General features: G+C 49.0%; 1 protein-coding gene and 1 long non-coding RNA gene across 11 annotated transcripts in view; both read left to right on the forward strand.

Moving 5' to 3' along the window:
• Nucleotides 1–13024, forward strand: part of Hoxd3 (homeobox D3) — a 37022-nt gene extending 23998 nt beyond the window's left edge. For 5 of the 10 annotated variants that reach the window (XM_031370657.1, XM_031370667.1, XM_031370666.1 and 2 more), the window contains 2 exons: nucleotides 7690–8317; nucleotides 10061–13024. In XM_031370657.1, coding sequence (XP_031226517.1) covers nucleotides 7774–8317; nucleotides 10061–10818 — 1302 coding nt within the window. In that variant the 5' untranslated portion in view covers nucleotides 7690–7773 and the 3' untranslated portion in view covers nucleotides 10819–13024. Of the gene's footprint in view, nucleotides 551–2537; nucleotides 2631–5270; nucleotides 7461–7689; nucleotides 8318–10060 lie in introns of those variants that run through there. The other 5 variants (XM_031370659.1, XM_031370661.1, XM_031370660.1 and 2 more) reach the window with 5 other exon arrangements.
• Nucleotides 13025–16394: 3370 nt separating this feature from the next.
• On the forward strand, nucleotides 16395–17952 carry LOC116092027. The gene is made up of 2 exons (XR_004119150.1): nucleotides 16395–16764; nucleotides 16929–17952. It is a non-coding gene; the product is annotated as an uncharacterized LOC116092027 (long non-coding RNA).
• The last annotated feature ends 2070 nt before the right edge of the window (nucleotides 17953–20022 follow it).

Here is a 20022-nt window from a genome sequence, read left to right on the forward strand (position 1 = left end):
GGCCTGGCTGCGCTCTTGGGCTGGATGGCGTGAAAGTTTCAGCCTCAATCAGTACAATCTTCCCTCGGGGTCACGTGAACAAATATGCTCGCATTTGAAGGCAGCGTCTGTATTTCCCGACTATGAGGGGGTTTCCGGGGCTCTCTCCAAATTCAGAAAGGACCACGTTCCGAAAGCAAAACAAACCCCGAGCTCTGGGGGGCCTGGGAGGGCTGGGCAGGAACCCAGGAGTGGGTGGGGGAGCCAGTGGCCGCCGCTCTGGGCCTGGGAGCGGACCGGCGGGCGGGTGGACCGACCAGCGAGCAACGCAGGCGAAGCCAGCTTGGGGACTACGAACTCGTTCCTCCAGCGTTTATTGGTAGTTGAACCTCAGCCTGGTTCCGTTCTACCGGGAATTCCGTGTGCTCTGGTATATGGCCGAGTCTGCAAGCGCGCAAGACCAGGGTTGGGACACTGTTGTCTGCAGACAAAGGGGGAAGGCTAGCTCTGCCCCCCACTGGCGCCCACTCTGAGACCGAGGACACCAGGTTTATGATAAATTGGGATCCAGGTAAGCAATTGCATGACAAAATGGAAATCTTTGGGCACAGGGCTGCTTGCTGCCCTGAGCGGGATACTAAATATGATTTATTTTGTGTAATCTGTGATCTTGATTATTGCCAATTGGTGAGGCAGCCCGCAGACCTACATACACTTCTACATATACATCGAGGACGGTGATTAATCGTAACGAGGTGCGCTTTTATGGGGGACATTCCCCGCCTACAAAAGGTTAAGAGGACAGTACCTTACCAGGCTTAGAGGGTGGCCGGCAGCATTGGGGGGGGGGGGTTGCCCAGCAGTTTGAGGAATAGGTTTGTTAAGCGGACTAGGGGCTGGAGTTAGTATTTTGAGGGCAAATTATGAGAATGGACTGAAAATAGAATGAATAAAAAGAGACTTTTTTTTTTTTACACTGTCACTGCCAAAGTAAGATGGAACATCATATTAATTCTGTGTCTTGGACTGCTGGGCTGGGTGCAGGAGGACTGGTTTATCCATATTTAAAATAAACCGTGTGGCCAGCCAGTTCCCTGCATTGTTCTGGGAGCCACCTTCACACACTCAACCTTTACCTCTTGCTCTTGGCTTCCTATGTTCCCCCATAGGAGTTAAAAAAAAGTCTCTGAAATTAAACACCCCCCCCCCCCAAGAAAAACTACCCTGAGGAGTTTGAGAGGGTTCTCCAGTGTCTCATCAGCACAGGCTTTGGCTGTTACAATGATGAACAGGTTTAGTGTTTCTGGGTCCTTCTCTCCAAATAACCCTATGTGGTGAAAGCTAAATCATATTGGTTCCTGCATTCCTCATATCCTTTGTTGACTTGTTCCTCGTGGCTTCAGGCTAGACGTGTAGAAGACAAATATCACAGGTCTTTCCCCCCAACCAAGGCAAGGTGAGTGGCCCTGTGAGCAGAAGTGGGCCATATCAGGTACTGGACTACCCCAGAGATGGAACCCCAAAGCGAGAAGCACTGTCTAAATTTAAGTTGGGACAGTCCCCAGTGGGAGGAGGACTGAGTTCCAAGGTCTTAGCCATCAAAGGGAACAAGAAAAGTTGTTTTGTCAATCAGCTGCACTGGGCTCCATCAGAATTTGAAGTTGGTGGACATTTTTCTTTGCTCATTGCCTCGGAGCTGCGAGCCTGCCAGCTTAGTCAGCTGAATCCAATTACTGCAAGCAGCATTTCATTTGGCCCCATGGAGCACTCACTTATAACTTCCCCGAAATTTTCAATAATCCTCACCAAGGCTCTACTCTGGCCCTATCCTGAAGAGTTTTCCCTGGGTACTGCTGGTGGGTGGGGTATGGGGGTATGTCTGGCATCAGATCTTCCCCAACAGCTAGCAGACAAGACTCCCTTCTGTTTCTGAAGTTTCTGCCTTGGAAAAGTGTGTTGGAACTCAGGCAGGACGAAGTTAGCCTGGTTCAGTCCACGATTGGGGGCACCCAAAAGCCAAAATTAGGCCAGTACTGTGTGGCTTGAAGCAGGACAGGGGAGGAAACGCAGAGGAGAGCTCTGAGGGTTGAGGGGGATGTTTTGCTTGTGACCCAGCTAACTTGGGATCCTTTCCCCTTTCCATTTCCTAAGACCCCTGTACCCAGAGCTCAGAGAGTACCCCTCACCATTTAAAAAAACAAAACAAAACAAAACAAAACAAAACAAAAAAAAAACCAAAAAAACCCAGGCACGAACTTACCGGGTTCCTCAGCGCCTGGAAAGCAAAATTTAGCTAGATGCGTTGGGACTGCGAGGCTCTTCTTCTCAGGGAGTGATCCTATTTCTAAAGAAGCCTTCTAAGAAATAAGTAAAAATGATCAACCTGCGCAGGTTGATGTCGACCCATGCGATTGTATTATATAAAACAGTCTAGGGACTGCCGCCACCGGTTTGAGCATTCTGATAACCCCTGCACCTACATTGTGTCACCCTCCGGGGCCCAGCCAAGGGGACTGGGGTGTAGAAAGCAGACAAATGAGGGCCCTTCTCCAACCCAGGTCGTCTTGAGAAGCTGAAGTCGGGGCGCGAAGTTAGGAGTCCTACCGGGCTGGGATCTCTCTGAGGCGCTTCCGTTGGGTGTTCATTAAGGGGTGAGTTATTGCCGCATGAGCCAAAGGTCACTTCAAAGGCTTATGGCTACGCTCTCTAGTCTTTAGAAGCGCCCTGAAAGCTTTGTGTGGGGTTTTCCCGGGCGCAGTTTAGTGTTTGCAAACTACTGAGTCGACAAATTGCACAGGGCAGATGCAAGAGAGAGACTGCCTCTCCATCCTTTCACCTGACCAGAGGCCAGCGCACGCTGAGCAGCTGCAGTGGTGGGCGGTTTGGCTTGGTGATAGTTTGGGGTTGAGATAGGGACGGTTGTTGCTTTCTTAGGCGGTTCACAGCCTAGTCCCGACCCAGAACTGAGCAGCTCAGACTCAGAATGGTGTAGGTATTCTCTAATATAGCCAAGAAAGCTGGCTGAGTCAGAGATATAATGTGCAAATCAGGATCTAGCTAGCCCCCAACTCCCGGTTTACTCGGACCCTGAGGGGGAAGCTCCAGTAACATCCACCCAGGTGCACCTACATATCTACCCTCCTTTACTGTTCCTCTAACCTGTAAGCTTCCTCCCACCTTCTTTCAAGGCTTCTCTGAGCGAGCTGACCCACTTGGCTCACCCCCTGGTCCTTTCCTCATGACCAGGTTCTCTTTCCCCTCCCCCATCCAGCCAAAGATTTTGCCCTCAAGCTCCCCTGGATCCAACTGTGTCTTCATTCTGCTGGGGCCAAAGCGTCTGGAATAGCTGCAGGCACCACATACAATAGTCACATTGATTATGACACCCTTAAAGGGGGTAGAGGCTCTCCTGGTATGTTTGTAAGACAGAACCGGCTGTTACTGGATTTTCCATTTTGTTCCAGATCTGCTTCCGCAGAATACCAAAGAAAACTGAAGAGCCTACAAAAAGTGTTAGAGATAAAATTCAAGAAAATACACATGTAAAATTGTGGTGAGTGGGGGTAATTTAAATAAACAAATAAATAATTGCACTACATTTCCATGCCCCCCCCCTTCAAGTCAAGGTAGCCATCCCAGGATTCATACATCAAGACATAAAACAAAGGGTGGCTTTGAAGTGGATCACCTCAGTGTGAACTGCCGCCTGTTACATGAGAACCGATCGTCGGCCTTCAAATTTATGGCGCTTTAATAGAGTGCGTCCGATGTCTTAAATGCAGGGTCTGTTACAGTACTGAGTTATCCCGCTAAACTGGAATGATTTAGAATGGGCGTCCTGGGCTTCCCAAAGGGCAGAAGAGGCTCGGGCCGAGGGGTCGGGAGAAAGTGGGCAGTCAATTCTCTTCTCAGCAAACCCGCTGAAGACTGGTTTCCCAGAAGTAGCAAAGCCCCCAGAGCAAAGAGTGTCATCGCTCCGTTCCACTGAAGTAACAAGAATGCCCAATAAAAGTCTCCGCCTCCAGGATGAGATCCGTGGGTTATTGGAAGACCCGGGTTAGACAAAATAGGGAGTGGAGGTTAGACCAACTTAAACCTCCAAGAATTTTAAGAGAAACTGACATAAGCAGTGTCCCGTCACCTTCCACTTCTGGCACCCAAGACTGGCACCGACTGACGGTGGCAGTGCGCTATTCAATACCACAGCAGCGCTAGACACAGCCAGAGACTGTGGCCTCCCTCCCAGCCCAAGCCTCCCTCTCCGGCGGCCTTCCCGTGGCCGCCTCGGGCGGGGGAGCGAACGCCTGGCATCCATCGAGCCTCCTAGAGTCCGAGACCAGTCGGGCAGCTGGTCTGTGGTCCTCGGCCGGGCTTGCGATCCTCTCTTTCCAACTCGGGCATCCGAGCACCGCTGCTACTAGGCCAGGCTGGCGCCGGCCGCTTTATATAAATCCCCGCAGCTCGCAAGCAGGGTGTGTAAACGGGGAAAAGTGCGGAGTAGGGGATTCTTTTGCTGGGCAGCCTCCTACGCGGAGCCTGCTTTCCACTTCTGAAAAGTGCCGGGCCTTGGGAAGTGTTTTTCTTTTCATTCCTTACTGAAGCGTTTACTGCTGCCGTGGTCACAGTCATAAATTTTGTTACAAACCACAATGACAGGTGCATTGATATGCACCGTGAGAGCTCCAGCTGCTTAATAACCCTGTCCCCTGGCCGCTGTGAGCGCCTTTTATTTATTCGGTATCATATTAGGTATTGATCTGGGCAGAATTAAGTGCAGTGAGCAAGTATCAGGAGTCCGGTGCTTCTGAGGCTAGGCCAGCTGGGCGGGCCGGCATGACTGGAGAGTGAGTGGTGGGAGCTCTGAGAGGGTGCCTGGCCTTCCTTCCGGTTGGAAACCATTTGGCCCTGTCTTCAGGCCTGCAAATGGAATTGGGTAACTTCCAGGGACTTTGGAAAATGACTAGCCTGTCTGGGCGACTCTTTCCTAAGAGGTCCAGGGGTGCTTTAGGGGATTGAGTGGCTGCACAGTCTCATTCCTAGGGCTGGAGTGAGGGTGGGGGGTGGATAGGAAGAGGAGGAGGAGGAGGAGGAGGAGGAGGAGGAGGAGGAGGAGGAGGAGGAGGAATTAAGCAGAAGGAGAGAGGGAAACGGAGGACTACTCCAAAACAAGAAGTCCTGATCAACTGACACTCCCCCCCATCCCCCCACCCCCAAGCATTTGGGTCTTGGTGCTCAAATGAGCGAAGGTACCAAAGGGTGAGAAAAGAAAGCCTTAACGGGGGTGGGGGGTGATGGAAAAGATGAGCCACTGAACAGTTGACCATTGTCCAAATGATTTATGACCTGGTCCTGCCTTTTAGGTTCAAGCAGAGTTCACAAGGAGTAGGGATTTCTGGAAAGAAATAAACTGTTTTTTTTTTTTTCCTTCAGTTTTGTAACAATATTCTCAGGTCATCATGCTTTGGACGAGGGGCTTCTTAAGGCTTCTATCTGGTGGTGCTGTGAAGGCTTTTTCTTTCTTTCTTTCTTTCTTCCCCCAAAAAGAACAACACAGTTGCTACCCATGCTTGTAGAGAAATGGACATTAGGCCATGAAGCAGGTCTGGAAATTCCTTATGACAGTGTTAACAGGCAGGGGATGACTGGTTCCATGCTCTAGCTGCACTTCTGAGTCTTTTTATAGAGAGAGTTTTCTAGGGACATGCCACAGAGCAAAAATAATATGCAAAGTCATCTGTCCCACAGGCTTGCTTAGTTCCTCAAGAATCTATTTTAACTGGTCCACCATTCAGGACAAACTTGGTCAGCAAGGAGGCAGGAGGGGGATGTTTTGCTTCCACAGTTGTCAAGGAATGACAAAGCAGCAGCAAATTCTGGTGGTCTCAGAAGCTTGATGTGACCATTTAGACATTCAGAAGTAAGAAGGATTCCTGAAAAGCCCTAGAATTTAGCAAGCCAGCATGCCAGGTTCTTTGGCCTGGGGCAAACATATAAATATTAGTCACAGACTGAGGACTTAACTGTCTATTTACTATTTGGTAACTCTAGCAGTCTGAGATTGGTATTGAAAACTAATCAAATGAATTAGTCTAGCTTTGTTAGGTAGATATCTTAACTGCACACATTTATATATTACTGCAACCCATTGAGAAGGGCCCTGTCTCTCATCAAGATAAATGACATATTTACTTATATTCTAAAACAAAATGGGGAACAATACTACCAAACAAAGGCTAATTTGGAGAGTTTTTTATACTTGGTTGGTCTTTCTGGTGAAAATACAGAACTATTCTGGTTCTTGTGTTTAAATCCGACTTGCTAGAAGTTGCATGCTAAGTTCTCCCATGGTGATGGGACCAGGGAGAGTTTTTGGAAAGAAATGTTGCCTGAAAGATGAGATCAAGAATTAGAACCAGAGAGCTGACCAGTGAGTTTTCTTTATCAGACAGACAAAAGTGATTGAATGATATTAGTTATACATTAACTCCTCAGGAACCTTTCAGAAGGGTGGGAAAAGCATCCCCCATGAAGAGTCAGGGCATACAAAAGGGGGAGAATTTTTCTTACTCCCCCCCATCCTTCTTATTCTGGGTCCATTCATCATGTCAGGAGAACTTCTATCATTGGTTATAGGTTGGATGGGAGGTAGGGCAGTATGGAAGGTCCAGAGCAGAGGTCAATAATAATATCTGTTTATGTAAAGATCCACAGGGAAATGATAAAGTTATGACAGCATTCACCATTCAGTCACGCAACAAACACTTCAAAGTCTAGATCACCCATTTTCAGGGACACTCTTTTAAAAGTAGGAAGAGGACAAAGTAAAGGGTATAGAAAAATGTGAAGAAAAAGAACTTTTTTTTTCTTCAAAGTAAGTCTGGGAGTCTTTAAGTCTTTCTTGATTTTTTTACTACCTAGTTTTTTACACGGTAGATTTCATAGTGCTGACCCACAAAACTAGCTGTGTAGATTCTCACTCTGCCATCCAAATGGACTGTCTGGGTCTTCAAAAAAGATGGTGTGATTTTGAAACCAAGTGGAAAGTATACTTTTGGAAGGAAGCTCTAGAAACTCTGGGTGTGCAATGTTTTTTTTTTCTTTTATCTATCAAAGCATGGAAATTAAGGTTTTGGGGGTATGAGACCCCACATAGCACACACTAAGTCCTGGGATTGATTTCCAGCACCAAACAAAACCAAACCCCAGGATTATCCAAAGACTGACTGACTGTGACCCATTCATCCAGCTATTCAATAACCATTTATTGTACTTACTACACGCAGGGCACTGTGTTTAATGCTAGTAATATGTAGATGAATAAAACACAATCCCTCTCTTTTAGGAGTTCATAGTTTAGGGGAAGAGTCGGCCAGTCATAAGTGGTTTCCTGAGCAGCCTCAAAAACTATGCTGACAATCTTGGAGAAAGACAATTGTTCAAGAGAATCTTGGGTTGGAAGGAACTCCTTCCCTAGGCTAAAGGTGAGCTCAGGAGAAGGGAAGATCTTACATTTAGGAGAAAATGTCCAACTTTTTCAAGAGTTTCTGTAAATGGAGCCCCATTCCCCCCTGCCCCCCCACCCCGTCCTTGCCCATCCTTCTGCTTCAAGGTGGCAGGAATGGGAAGCTGAGAGCATGCTCTTGGCCTTCTATACTGATTGGTCTTGCCAATAACAGTCCCTCTAGGATCTTTCACTTTTCTTCTTGGCAGGTCACCTAGAGTCTGGTAGCTGGCCCAGCTCTCTCAAGATTCAGCAGACACTGGCCTTGGAGGAGAAGGAGACAGTGGTAGTCAATGTTATTTGACCAGGGTCAGCAGGCCCTGGAGCTTCCTGAGTGCACCATGCAGAAGGCTGCCTACTATGAGAACCCAGGACTCTTTGGTGGCTATGGATACAGCAAAGCCACTGACACATATGGCTACAGCACTCCTCATCAGCCCTACCCACCCCCTGCTGCTGCCAACTCCCTGGACAGTGATTACCCAAGTTCTGCCTGCTCCATCCAGAGCTCTGCACCTCTCCGAGCCCCAGCCCACAAAGGAGCTGAACTCAATGGTAGTAGCTGCATGCGGCCTGGCACTGGGAACAGCCAGGGTGGGGGTGGTGGCAACCAACCTCCTGGTCTGAACTCAGAGCAGCAGCCACCACAACCTCCTCCTCCACCACCCACCTTGCCCCCATCCTCACCCTCCAATCCTGGAAGTGGAGTGCCTGCCAAGAAGACCAAGGCGGGGCCCAATGCTTCCAGCTCTTCATCCACCATCAGCAAGCAGATCTTCCCCTGGATGAAAGAATCCCGACAGAACTCGAAGCAGAAGAACAGCTGTGCTACTTCAGGTAGTTCTCTAAGCAGGTCATCCCTTCAAATGGGCCCTAAGAACCTATTATCCAAGAACCAAGAGACTCTAAGCTAAAAGGGCAATCTTAGCAACAATGTATCCAAACTCTCATTTGTGTAGAAATGTCTATCCGATTTAGTGACTTTGATTGGGTACATAGCCTTGCAGAGATAGGGCACTCTTTCATTGCTGGTTCCACTGTTAGACTGGTCCCATACTTATTAATAGAAAGTCCTTCCTTATACTGACATATTCTCTGCCTTCCCTGGCTGCTGGTCATAACTCAGCTCCCTCTTCTACTCAACAGCCCTTCAAAATGTGAAGATAGGTTGGGTATAGTTTCATACACCCATAATCTCACCACTCAAGACTGAGACAGGAGTGTGTTGAGTTCAAGGAGAGTCTGGGAAGCATAGTGACTTTTCAGAAACCGTTAAGAGACCTTGTTTTAAAACAGAAACTCAAGAAGAAACAATCAATGCCCATACAGAAGGAAAAGACCCATGCCCAAATAAGTTATAAACATTATCCATTTATTTTATTTAACTTTCCAAAGAACATCCTCACTTCTCCCAGATCCACAGAAGTGCAAAGTGGTGCACTTGAATCTAACGGGTATGGCTGGCTCCAAGGCCTTCAAGACTCAGTCCACTCTAGTGAAGCCGGAACAGGAACAGGGAAGAGCATGTTCTAGGGGGGAGAAAATAATTAGGAACAAGAGCAGCTGTCCCTTTCTTGCCCTTGAAAGGGAGACTCTAGAGCTTAGAGTGGTCCACTCTGAGTTTGAAAGAAGGTGGGCACCGTGAGGAACTGATGCCTTCTGGTTGCTCAGACTGCTGCTGCTTGAAAACGTCTAGCTTTGTGTTCTTGATGGGGATTCTTTTCCCGGTCCAGGGCTAGTCTGAAGCCCGAGATATGATTTGTTATCAGGTCTCTGTTCTGCCTGATGCTCCCTGGGCTGTTGCTCCTAAGGGAAAGTGTCTTCCTGCCTGAAAGCTCCCTCCTCTGCCCCTCCCTCCTTAGCTCAGACACAGGCCCTCCCTCCCAGGAGGAATCCATTTGTCTTCCCAGTGAAGGAGTGGACAAGCAGCTGAGGGGTGGCAGGGGAGGTGAAGCTGGTGCTGAGGCTGCTGCTCCTAGCACTGCCATATGCAACATGATTTCAGCCTGGCCTTGGGATCCCCTAAAACTCCAGGGCAGTATCTTGGGGGGGGGAGGTATTATCACCTCCCAGCCTTTGGGTGCACCTGACTTGAGTGGGGTGCCAAGACCCCCTACTTCCTTCTTTGCTCTTTGGAGTGGAGTGTTTGACCTGTAAACAAACAAGGCAGGCTGGAGCTGCCTCAGATCCCCATCTTAGTTCCCAGCCCCAATCAGCAGAGGTTGGGAGGGGTGCTCAAAGAAGTCTGGCTCTTTTGGTGGGAGAGTGTCTCATGAACTTCTCTTAGCCTCACCATAATGCCCTTTATGGCCTTTGGATGAAACGAAGGGCTAGGATGGAGGGGAAGGAGAGGGGGCAGAGTAAGGCAGGGAGGTTACAGGTGTGACGGACAGGTAGGCCCAGAGGTGTGTGGGACGAATGTTCCCAAAAGACTGATACCTCCCAATAGACCCCACCCTGCTCTAGATAGGGATGGAGGTGAGGGGGGGGAGAGGAACGTGGAGACAGAGAAGCATCTCTTTCCGCTCTGGGGTTTCTTACTTCTCACTCAGCACCCTTTCTATCTCCCTCCTTGCCCAGGAGAGAACTGCGAGGACAAGAGCCCACCCGGCCCGGCATCCAAGAGGGTGCGCACGGCGTACACGAGTGCTCAGCTGGTGGAGCTGGAGAAAGAGTTCCACTTCAACCGCTACCTGTGCCGGCCGCGCCGCGTGGAGATGGCCAACCTGCTGAACCTCACCGAACGCCAGATCAAGATCTGGTTCCAGAACCGTCGCATGAAGTACAAGAAGGACCAGAAGGCCAAGGGCATCCTGCATTCTCCGGCCGGCCAGTCCCCGGAGCGCAGTCCACCTCTTGGAGGAGCGGCGGGCCACGTGGCTTACTCCGGCCAGCTGCCGCCGGTTCCCGGCCTGGCCTACGACGCACCCTCGCCGCCCGCTTTCGCCAAATCGCAGCCCAATATGTACGGCTTGGCAGCCTACACGGCTCCGCTCAGCAGCTGCCTGCCGCAGCAGAAGCGGTACCCGGCGCCCGAATTCGAGCCCCACCCCATGGCGAGCAACGGCGGCGGCTTCGCCAGCGCCAACCTGCAGGGCAGCCCGGTGTACGTGGGCGGCAACTTCGTCGACTCCATGGCGCCCGCGTCCGGGCCGGTCTTCAATCTGGGCCACCTCTCGCACCCGTCTTCGGCCAGCGTGGACTACAGCTGCGCCGCGCAAATCCCTGGCAACCATCACCACGGACCGTGCGACCCTCATCCCACCTACACAGATCTCTCGGCTCACCACTCGTCTCAGGGACGCCTGCCCGAGGCCCCCAAACTGACACATCTGTAGCGGTTGCCGCCGGCCAGGCGCAATTACCTCTCTGGTTTTGGTGGCAGGGGTGGTGGCGGGGCGGGGCGGGGCCCGAGGGGGCAGTTTAGGGGAACCCCCCTCCCTGATCTGGCCTGGCGGATGCCTCACAAGTTTCGGGGCTTCCAGCGGCCGAGGCTGATGCGACTGGGCCTCCCCTCAGGGCGCGTCCTCCTTTGGGTGACTCGCCATAAATCAGCCGCAAGGATCCTCCCCTGTAAACCTGACAGTGCCATAAACTGCGGACCGAGGGACTCTAATCTGGTAATAGTGTCCCTAAGGTAAGTCCTAGACCCATTCGTGGCGTGTCCTGAAGAGGGACTAGAGCCTAGAGAACCCCGGGCCTGGCCCTTCTGTCAAGCTTAGTTTCAGAGACCTTAATTTATAACGCTCCTTCCCCTCCTGCAAAGACTGCATCGGACTAAACAATCTATATTTATTATTTGAAGCGAGTAATTTCGTTTCCCTGATTATTTATCCTCGTCTTAATGTATTTATGTGTATATTTGTAGAATTCTGCAGCCGGGCCTAGGTACGCGCTCCCAGGCCTTGGGGGGGAGGGCACATTTCACCTCTTTAGTCCCCTTGGTCTGAACTAGTTGAGAGAATAGTTTTGAACAGTTGTAACCGTGGCTGGTGTCTGTAGTTGATGTTCAAGGATTGAGATCACAAATGGTCCTTCATGGGTAGAGTCAGGCAGCCCGGTGGCATAGCACGGCTCATGCTAGTCGTTTCTCAACAGCCGAAGCCCTCACCACTCGACACAGCTTATTGATTTCAAATTGTCTGGTACTATTTGAACAAACATTTAGAATAAAACCTTTTTTTTTCAGTTGGAAGTGTATCTGTGTTAATCACACACAATCTGCAAGCAGATCACTCTGTCTTCATCCTGCTGTATGATCTGGGGTTGGGGGAAGGACCCTCTGGAAAATATTTTATTTATTCGGAACCTATTGCACAAAATTGGCGTAGAGAAATACTTGATTGCATTTGCGCTCTTAAAATTGGGCAGCAGTAATTAGAGGAAGTGGGGTGGTTGCAGTAGGGCTTTACCAGACCTGCGCCTGCACGGCTAGGCTCGGCTCTTTCTACCACTTCTTTCTATATATATACATGATCGTTATGGGGGGGGGGAGTTCATTTTTCTGCATTAAATAATAAAAATTAAACTTTGGGAAAAAAACTCTGACAATCAAAGAAAAAGCATAAGAGAAACAGGAAGGATTAAGCTATGAAAAGCTAAAGTGCAGTAGTATAAAAAGAAATGATTATGTAGAAACAAACATCAGGTTTTTTTTCCCCCTCTAGGAAGTGCTCGCAAATTTTTCTTTTGTAGTGGTCAGCAATTCATTTCTAAAGAAAATAAACATTCTTCACAGTGTAAAATTTCATTAATGGAACACAACACGCCTAAACACCTTGCTTACTCCCGTTTCTTTGTGCAAACCGGGCAAAAAGTCTACAGAATTTATAATCGTTTTGTAAATATTATTAGTGTGACTCTAGCTAGGGTCGAGCACTTACACCCACTTCTATAGAAGGGGGCACTTGGAGAAAGGCCTTCTGACAAGGTTCAATTATTTTGTATTTCAGCAAAGTCCACCCACGCATCTCTAGTTGGTTTGGCAAATATGCAACTCCCACTAGCAGCCTGGTGACACTGGTGAAATTCCCATTGTGTGGAAATAACCTCTACTCTCCTGGTGCAACAGCAATCGTTTTCTATTTGGATGTTTGTGTTTCGCTCAGTAATGATGGCTCAAAATAATATTTAGTTTCCTTGTTCCTTTGTGCTGTTTTAAAAAATGGCATGTTAGGCTGGGGGTGGGAGGGGATATCCTTTTGCAAAATTCCACTCTATCTGAGCAAGTTTAAAGTATATATGTTGTAGAAGTGTATCAACAGAATAAATGATTTCAATCGAAGGCATATTTTACCCACTCTCAAGGCTTAACATTGTTTTCTCTGAAACTTGCATTCCTAGGTAGAATTTATAATTGTTAGAAATGATTTTTTTTTTAAGCTCTTACGGAAATCAAAGAAATGCCAGCTGCCTGGTAGGGAACCACAGCCACCTTTCTTAACTGGCTAAATATTAAATAGATGAATTGTCAGGCTCTTTAGATTCAGCCCGGTTTCTCTCATCTCCTCTTCATACCATAAATAATAATAAAAATACATAATGCATCATGGCTCCAGGCGTTTCCCAGCGCGGTGTGTTACCGCAGGAGTATCTGCTGAGTCTGCGGGTGTCTGCTAAACCCCAAGTGTCATCTGTGGCTTAGGGTTTCATGGATTAACTTTAAACAGTGTCTAGCCCGGCTGACATCAGCTTCCTCTCACACATAGGCTCTAAGGAAGTGTCAGGTTGGGGGTTCCCACTCTCCAGGCAGCCGCAGCCTCACAGGCCCCGCGGTGGAGGGAGGATGTTGGAAAGAAGGGGGAGGGGTCGCTTCGACCAAACCTGCCGCCTTCGCCTACCTTCTGAAGTTCTGGAGACTTCAGAGAATTGCTCGGTTCTTTCCTGCCACGAACGCGAGTCACGTGACAGGCACACTGGCTCCTAGCGTGGGTGGGGGCGGCGGCGAGTTCTGGGAGGGCACACTCCCACGCGGCAGCCCGCCCGAGAGAGCTGGGCCCGCGGCACAACCATTTAAAACTTCATAAATTATAAACAAGCCGCCTTGGCCTTCGCCATAAATCCCGCTCCTCTTGAGCCTGCAATTAGTGTTAGGAAGCACCCAGGTCTAAACGCAACCAAACGCCCTCTGAAGGGTCCAAGTGCCCGAGGTTGCAAGCCTTTATTTATTTCCCGGTGCCACCCCTTCTGCACTCGAGGCTTGCACACAGTCACCTCCTCCCCCGCCACCGCGGGCAGTACACACTCCGCTGGGTTCCCCGCTCAGCCCGGGAAGGTCACAATAGCAGCTCTATCCACCGAGGAGCCCGCCGCCTCCTCCCTCCCGGGTCTTCGAGAAGCAAAGAAAGAAGCGTGGGGGAGGGGAGCCTGGCCAGCAATGGCGCCCGGGTCTCAGGCCTCCGCTCTCGCTTCAAGACCAGACGCGGGAAGTTGGCATGGGTAGGGAAGCATCACCCTAGCTTGTCTTTCTCCCACGACGCTCCTCTCCCACGGCGCTCCTCTGCCCCCACAGGCTTCACCGCCCGGTTGAGGATGCCCCAAAGCAGTTAGGTCTACCCGAAGTCCAGAGTCCATTGTGCCAGCGGATGGATTCCTTTCTGGTCCTCTGCAGAGACAGCATTAGCCACAACAGAAAAGATGCCAGAAAGGAGGAGCGCCTGGGCCCCTTCGGAGGGCGTTGATCTTGGGAGGTCTACCTCTTTTGATGAAGGGGCAGGATGACTTCGTTCCAGCCCTGGGCAGACCTCCTTTTTCTCCACAGCTTTTGGGGCGCGGGGGCTGGTCGAGGGGGGATTGGGAAGATTGTGGATCTCCGGTAGAGTAGGGCATTGGATCTAAAGGAAAGCGATCAGGTCCTTGAGTTTGACTCATGGGTGGCAGTCATTTGGGCCTCCCTGGTTGTTTCGTCCAAGGCAATCGAATGTGATTTAACGTAGAATGGCAGTCAGGCAAAGAGGTATGGCCCTGCTGCAAAATGGAGGTGGGGGTGGAGGAAGAGGGAACATTTTCCTCGCATCCCCGGAAACCTTGGGTCGGTTCTGGAGTGGAATGCCTAGATCCATTGAGCTAGTCAGAGGATGGGAAGTTGTCATGGAAAGCCCTGGAGGGTAGCCCTGGCCACTGGTAAGGAGGTTAAGAAGAAAGAAAGAGAGAGAGAGAGAAAGAAAGAAAGAAAGAGAAAGAAAGGGGGGAGAAAGAAAGAGGATCAAGTACATATTCTGGTTTCTAGCTTTCAGACCAACCTCGTCCAGGGAATTGACAGAGGAAAATCTGCCTCTGATAGAATCATTAAGTTAAACATCCATTTGTACCATTTCTTTGTACAAGCTTTCAAATGGGAGAGAGGAAGAGAATATGGAGCTTGTACTTCCCCTTGGTTCAACCCCAAGCCCAGTCCCTATCTGGTGTGTCTGCTAAATTGGTTTCTGAGGTCCCAGAGGCTGCTAACTTTGCTGAACAAGAGTTTTCAAATTTCTGGCTATAAGAACTACTAACTTGTGATCTCCAACGCTAGCTACTGTCCTAGCTCCCTCACTGGGTACCAACCACTCCAATGAGTGAAGTGCTCCCCTCAGCCACCAGGCTTGAGAGCCCAGGCTCTCCATCTGTTGAGGTTTTCTTTCAGAGAGGGTAAAGAGGAGGACACAAGGGTAAGGGTGGGGGTGAGGGTGTTTGAATAACAAAGAAGCTCACACTTCCATGTTTTTGCCCCCTGGGGGGACACGAGCTTGTTTACACCTTCAGTATTCAAGGGATTGTCACAGGTTTGTTTTGACTTTACCAGGAGAATTGGTTGAAACTTTCTTGTGAAGTCAAGAACTGGGGAATCCCAGCTTACAGGTTTAGGAAGGTCTTCATCTGGGAGTTCTTGACAAAACTTTGGTCCTTCTTTGAGAAACTTAAAGAAAATAACAGAGGTTTATGAGTATGCAAGAGAGGCCAGAGGCACCACCCCCAACCCCGGGTTGGGATATTTAGAACTTGGGTCAACAGACCTTTGGACGTTGAGATACTTAACCAACTGAGATTGAGTTGTCCCTAACCAAGCCTTACTCAACCTTACCTAACCCACACTTTTAAGGACTGGCTCATTTAGATTTCAGAAGGCCTGGATGGATAGCGCAAGGCCTGATGGGTGAATCCTCTGCCCTTCCTGCTGTGCTTGTGCTGAAGGAAAGTGATAGAGAGGACCATCGCTTACCTTGTTTTCTACAAATGCTCTTACCTTTGGGGTCCAAGGTCGGTGTCAAACGATTTATAAACCTGGCCTGAAGCCCTTCCTTAAACATTTCCCTCAGGTCTCACATCCTGCCTGTCTAGTTGCAAAGTTCAAAGACAATCCATTTTAGGTCAGGTCTAGTGTGAAGCAAACTGAACAGATTGCCCACTGGCAGGAGGCCCAAGGCCCAAGGGTGCCCAATCTTTTGCCACAACAGAGAGCTATAAATGCCACCATGCCATCCCATCAGCCATGTAGGGCTGGAGGCCATTCATTGCACGTGTCTTCCCGTTCTTCATCTTACGATAACTACGTTTAAAAAACAACCTGGGAATTGGACTGATGGTAAATATGGCAGATGGCAAATCTACACTCTACCACTAAGCTACACCCACAGCCCGTGACAAAAACGCTTTGGCTCCTTTGGCTAGTCTGGCTCATTTTTTTCAATAAGGTCTGGAAAATTTATCCAAGTGCGATTTAACATTAAAGAGGACCAGAGGAAAAGGAGATCCCGGTCTAAGTCAGGATTCACGGAGAGCTTTGGTACAGATACATAGATGATGGACCAGTGGGGCAGAGACTTAAAGCAGGCCGAGAGAGCCGCCCTTTCTTCAAGAAAGGAGACTGGAAGACCCATTAAGGGCTCTATTGTTCACTTCCTTGGCCTGCAAGTACCCTAGCCCTCCCCACCTTCTTCTCTGGGCCGCGCAGGAAAGTGGGTCACACGAGGATTGCTCTGGGGAATTGCTCCCAGTGTTCCTCACTCCTGTCTGCCATTCCTTGGAGCAGCGCCGACGCCATCCCCAAGGCTGGCAGGAGAACACAAAGGAAGCACCGATTCGGTCCTCGGACCTTAGGGTCACTGTAAGCAGGAGGCTGGTGTGGTTTCCAGTCTCAGAGACCCGGTCGCCCCCGGGAACAATAGCGGCCGCCTGCGGGGGAGGTCGGGCGCTCCGCACAAAGCCGGCTTGGTCCGCGCGGCCACACGACGCGCGCGCTGACCCGGCTGCCGTGCTCGCCGGTGTTCCCGCGTCCACCTGGAACTCTCCGAGAAAGACAAACGGTGAGTTAATCACCCTACCGGCTGGCGGCCGCGTCCTCTGTGCCCGCCCTGGAGGCGGGATGGGGAGTGGGGTTCCTCTGTGTGTGTGTCTGGGGTGGGGGGCGGGAAAGGTTAGTCTTATTAAGAGTTCATCAATCACCCGGTGTGCACTTTTCGCTCGACAGCGGTTCCTCCTACTTTAGAGCAAGTCTGGGCCAGCTGGGAGCCGACCAGAAACCGCAAGCGGAGGAGACGCTGGCGCTCCGGGTGAGCGCTAAGGGAGGGGGCGACGCACAGTCCTGCGCCTGCCCAGCAGCGATGAGGATAGCAGCGCTCCAGGCACGCCATAGGGAAGGTCGGGGACATCTCTGCACGGCACCCAAAGGGAGGGCCACTGCTTATCCTGAGCTTTAACCCCAGCCCACCAGCACGGACCTGGAACTTCACAGCAAATCTGCACCCACGCTGTCCCCTGACCCATTGTGACCCGGCATTCTCCCTCCTACCCCAGTGACACTCAGATAGGCTGCTCTATTCCTAGAAAGGGAAATCCTCCTTCTGAAGGCAGGGCAAGAACAATCCCAATGAATCAAAGTTTCTTATTGACCCCAAGTCTGCCTGCAGGCCTCTTCGCGTGGGAGTAAGCAGGTCAAGGTTGCTAGTGAACTTGGAGTAAACTTGAATTCCATTTAAAGTTACAATAGAAGTATGAACATATTTATTTACATCACTCTTTCCTGTCTAATGCAGCAGGATGACTATTAAGTATTTTCACCTCAGCTTTTTGGAAAGTTCATTTTAGTAGAATAAAGGAAAGACTGGAAGTTTCTACAGAAAGTCATGAACCTTGGAACTGTTTGCACCAGGTCCGTTTGGATGGAGTAGATGGTGACACTATACCACTGGCAACTGCTCTCTGTAAATGACAGGAACTTTGGCCTAGTCCCCCTTGTGTCCTATTCTCTAGCTGAAATGCTTCTTTGTTGGATGAGCTGCATTACTCAGCCCTCACCAAAGTCCTAGAATGTCCTTCCTTCTCTCTGTCTTCTTTGTCTTCATTATTTTGGGTGGAAATTAACTTATTTTGGGGGGAAAATGTTCTAGTACTATTTTGCTTCAGACAGACGGTGAGGCATTTAAGCTTAATACAATACCCCAACCCACTGAGCAATAAAAATAAATAAAAATAAATAAATAAATAAATGCTAACCTTGCTTCTTTTGTTTCAGTTTGTCCTGTCCTTTTGATCTTCCACCAACCCACTGAGCAGTTCCTGTGAGCACTGCATTGTGCTGTGGGTTAGATATAGGCTAAGTAACTAACAGGAGGTGCCCTTCAATCTACTGAGGGAGAGAGACCCTCCTACAAACAAACCGATAGGACTATAAGTTTGCTCATAGGGTCCCCTGAATAAAGGAAAGAGCCCTGAACCATACCGTAGTGTCCCACCAGCTACTTAGGTGACTTTGGTTTTCTGAACAGTTAAGAGCTTTTCAGGTCAAGGAAGAATGAACATGTGAGGCAGTGAAAGCAACTTGTGCAAACAAAAACAAACAAACAAACAAAAAAACAAAAAAAACAAAACAAAAAAACCAAAACCTAAAGAGTAAGAAGAAACAATGGCAGTAGTTTGGAGTAGGGCACCATGATGGGCGAGGGAGTTTCAACAAGGTTTCTGAGAGGAGTCTGGACCTCTCCTGTGAGGAGTAGCTGTTGAACCAGGTCTTAATCTGGGACAAGAGGTTCATTATCTGACTGGAAAGCTAACTCTTGGGGGCATTGTATCTAACTGGAGAAAGAAGATAGGTTTAGAGAAAGGAACAAGGTTGAGAAGAAGAGGCATTTAAGAGCCTGGATTCACAGGTCTTAGTGGTAAACCACATGGTAAAATCCCTGACTTTCTGTTTTGAGGGCCTGAGTAGGAGTCAAGCCATTAACTATGATGAATAGAGGAGGAGGAAGAGGCTGGAAGGCCACTTAATGAGCTCAGTTCAGGTCTACATTGTGCTTTCCACATTGTGGCTGACATACTGCAAGACCCTGAGCAATTCACTTAATATTTCTGAACTTCACTTTCATCAGTGAAACAGTCCGTAAAGATATCTACCTCATAGGTTCATGATGAGGGGTGTGTGTGTGTGTGTGTGTGTGTGTGTGTGTATGCGCGTGCGTGCGTGCGCGCGCGCGCGTGTGTGTTTTTGAGCACTTGAGCTGAGTTATCTTCACCAAGCCCAAGTAAATCTTCTATATAAAGCTCAAACCTAAGGGAAACATACTCCTACCCTCACCATGTTGATCAATACTGAGATCCTGGGTGGCCACAGAGAAATAAGTCCCAGGGAAATTAAAAACAACACCACACTACCGCTTCCCAGATATTGAATCCAAGCTAATGCTCAGGGCGAGGTCAGATCAGATTAGTAATAAGAGCCCTCCCTTTGCTCTCAGAGGGGGTACTCTCAGGAGAATTCATATAGAAATGTGGTCTTGGTATCAGACCACTAAAGAGGAGGCCTCTTAGCAGATGTCAGAAAGCTTTTGTGCATATATGTCTTATGTCTACCAGGGGATGCTTGAGTTCCCTAAGTTCTGTGAGGAATAGCATTCTATAGGAAAAGCATTGGGCACCTGACCTTGGCCATTCACTGGGATGTGGCTACCAGTTGCTTGTCTTTTCTGTACCAGTTATCATCTGTGAAATAGATCTGATAAGGGGCAAATGACATTTTATGGGATGCTGTAAAGGCAAATAAAAGATGAAAATTTCTGCTTATCAAATTAAAAAAAAAATCAACAGCAAACCTTTAATATCCCAATGACTTGGTAAGGGTGTAAGGAAACAGGAACCCTGATAAGTAAGTTACTGATAGAAATACAAGATGAACCTTTGTTTTATTTGAGACAGGGCCTTTCTCAATTGCCCAGACTTTGCCTTGTAGTCCTTCATTTTAAAATTACTTTATTTTTTGTATACAATAGTTTTGTCTGCATGAAGATATGTGCACCTCATGTTTTGGTGTCTAAGGACTTCAGAAGAAGGGATCGAATCCCCTTGAACTGGAATTACAAATAGTTGTTGGCTGCCACGTGGGTACTGGGGATTGAACCCAAGTCCTCTGAAAGAGCAGAGGTAAATGCTCTCAACCACGGAACCATCCTTCCAGCCTCTGGATTGTGCTCTTGATCTTCCTTCCTTCTGAGTGCTGGAATTACAAGCACATACAGACATAGCTATCTTGCTTGGCTTTTAAAGTGAGCAATTTAGCAAAATGCATTGAA

This window comes from Mastomys coucha, unplaced genomic scaffold, assembly GCF_008632895.1.
Source record: "Mastomys coucha isolate ucsf_1 unplaced genomic scaffold, UCSF_Mcou_1 pScaffold15, whole genome shotgun sequence".
NCBI lineage: Eukaryota > Metazoa > Chordata > Mammalia > Rodentia > Muridae > Mastomys > Mastomys coucha.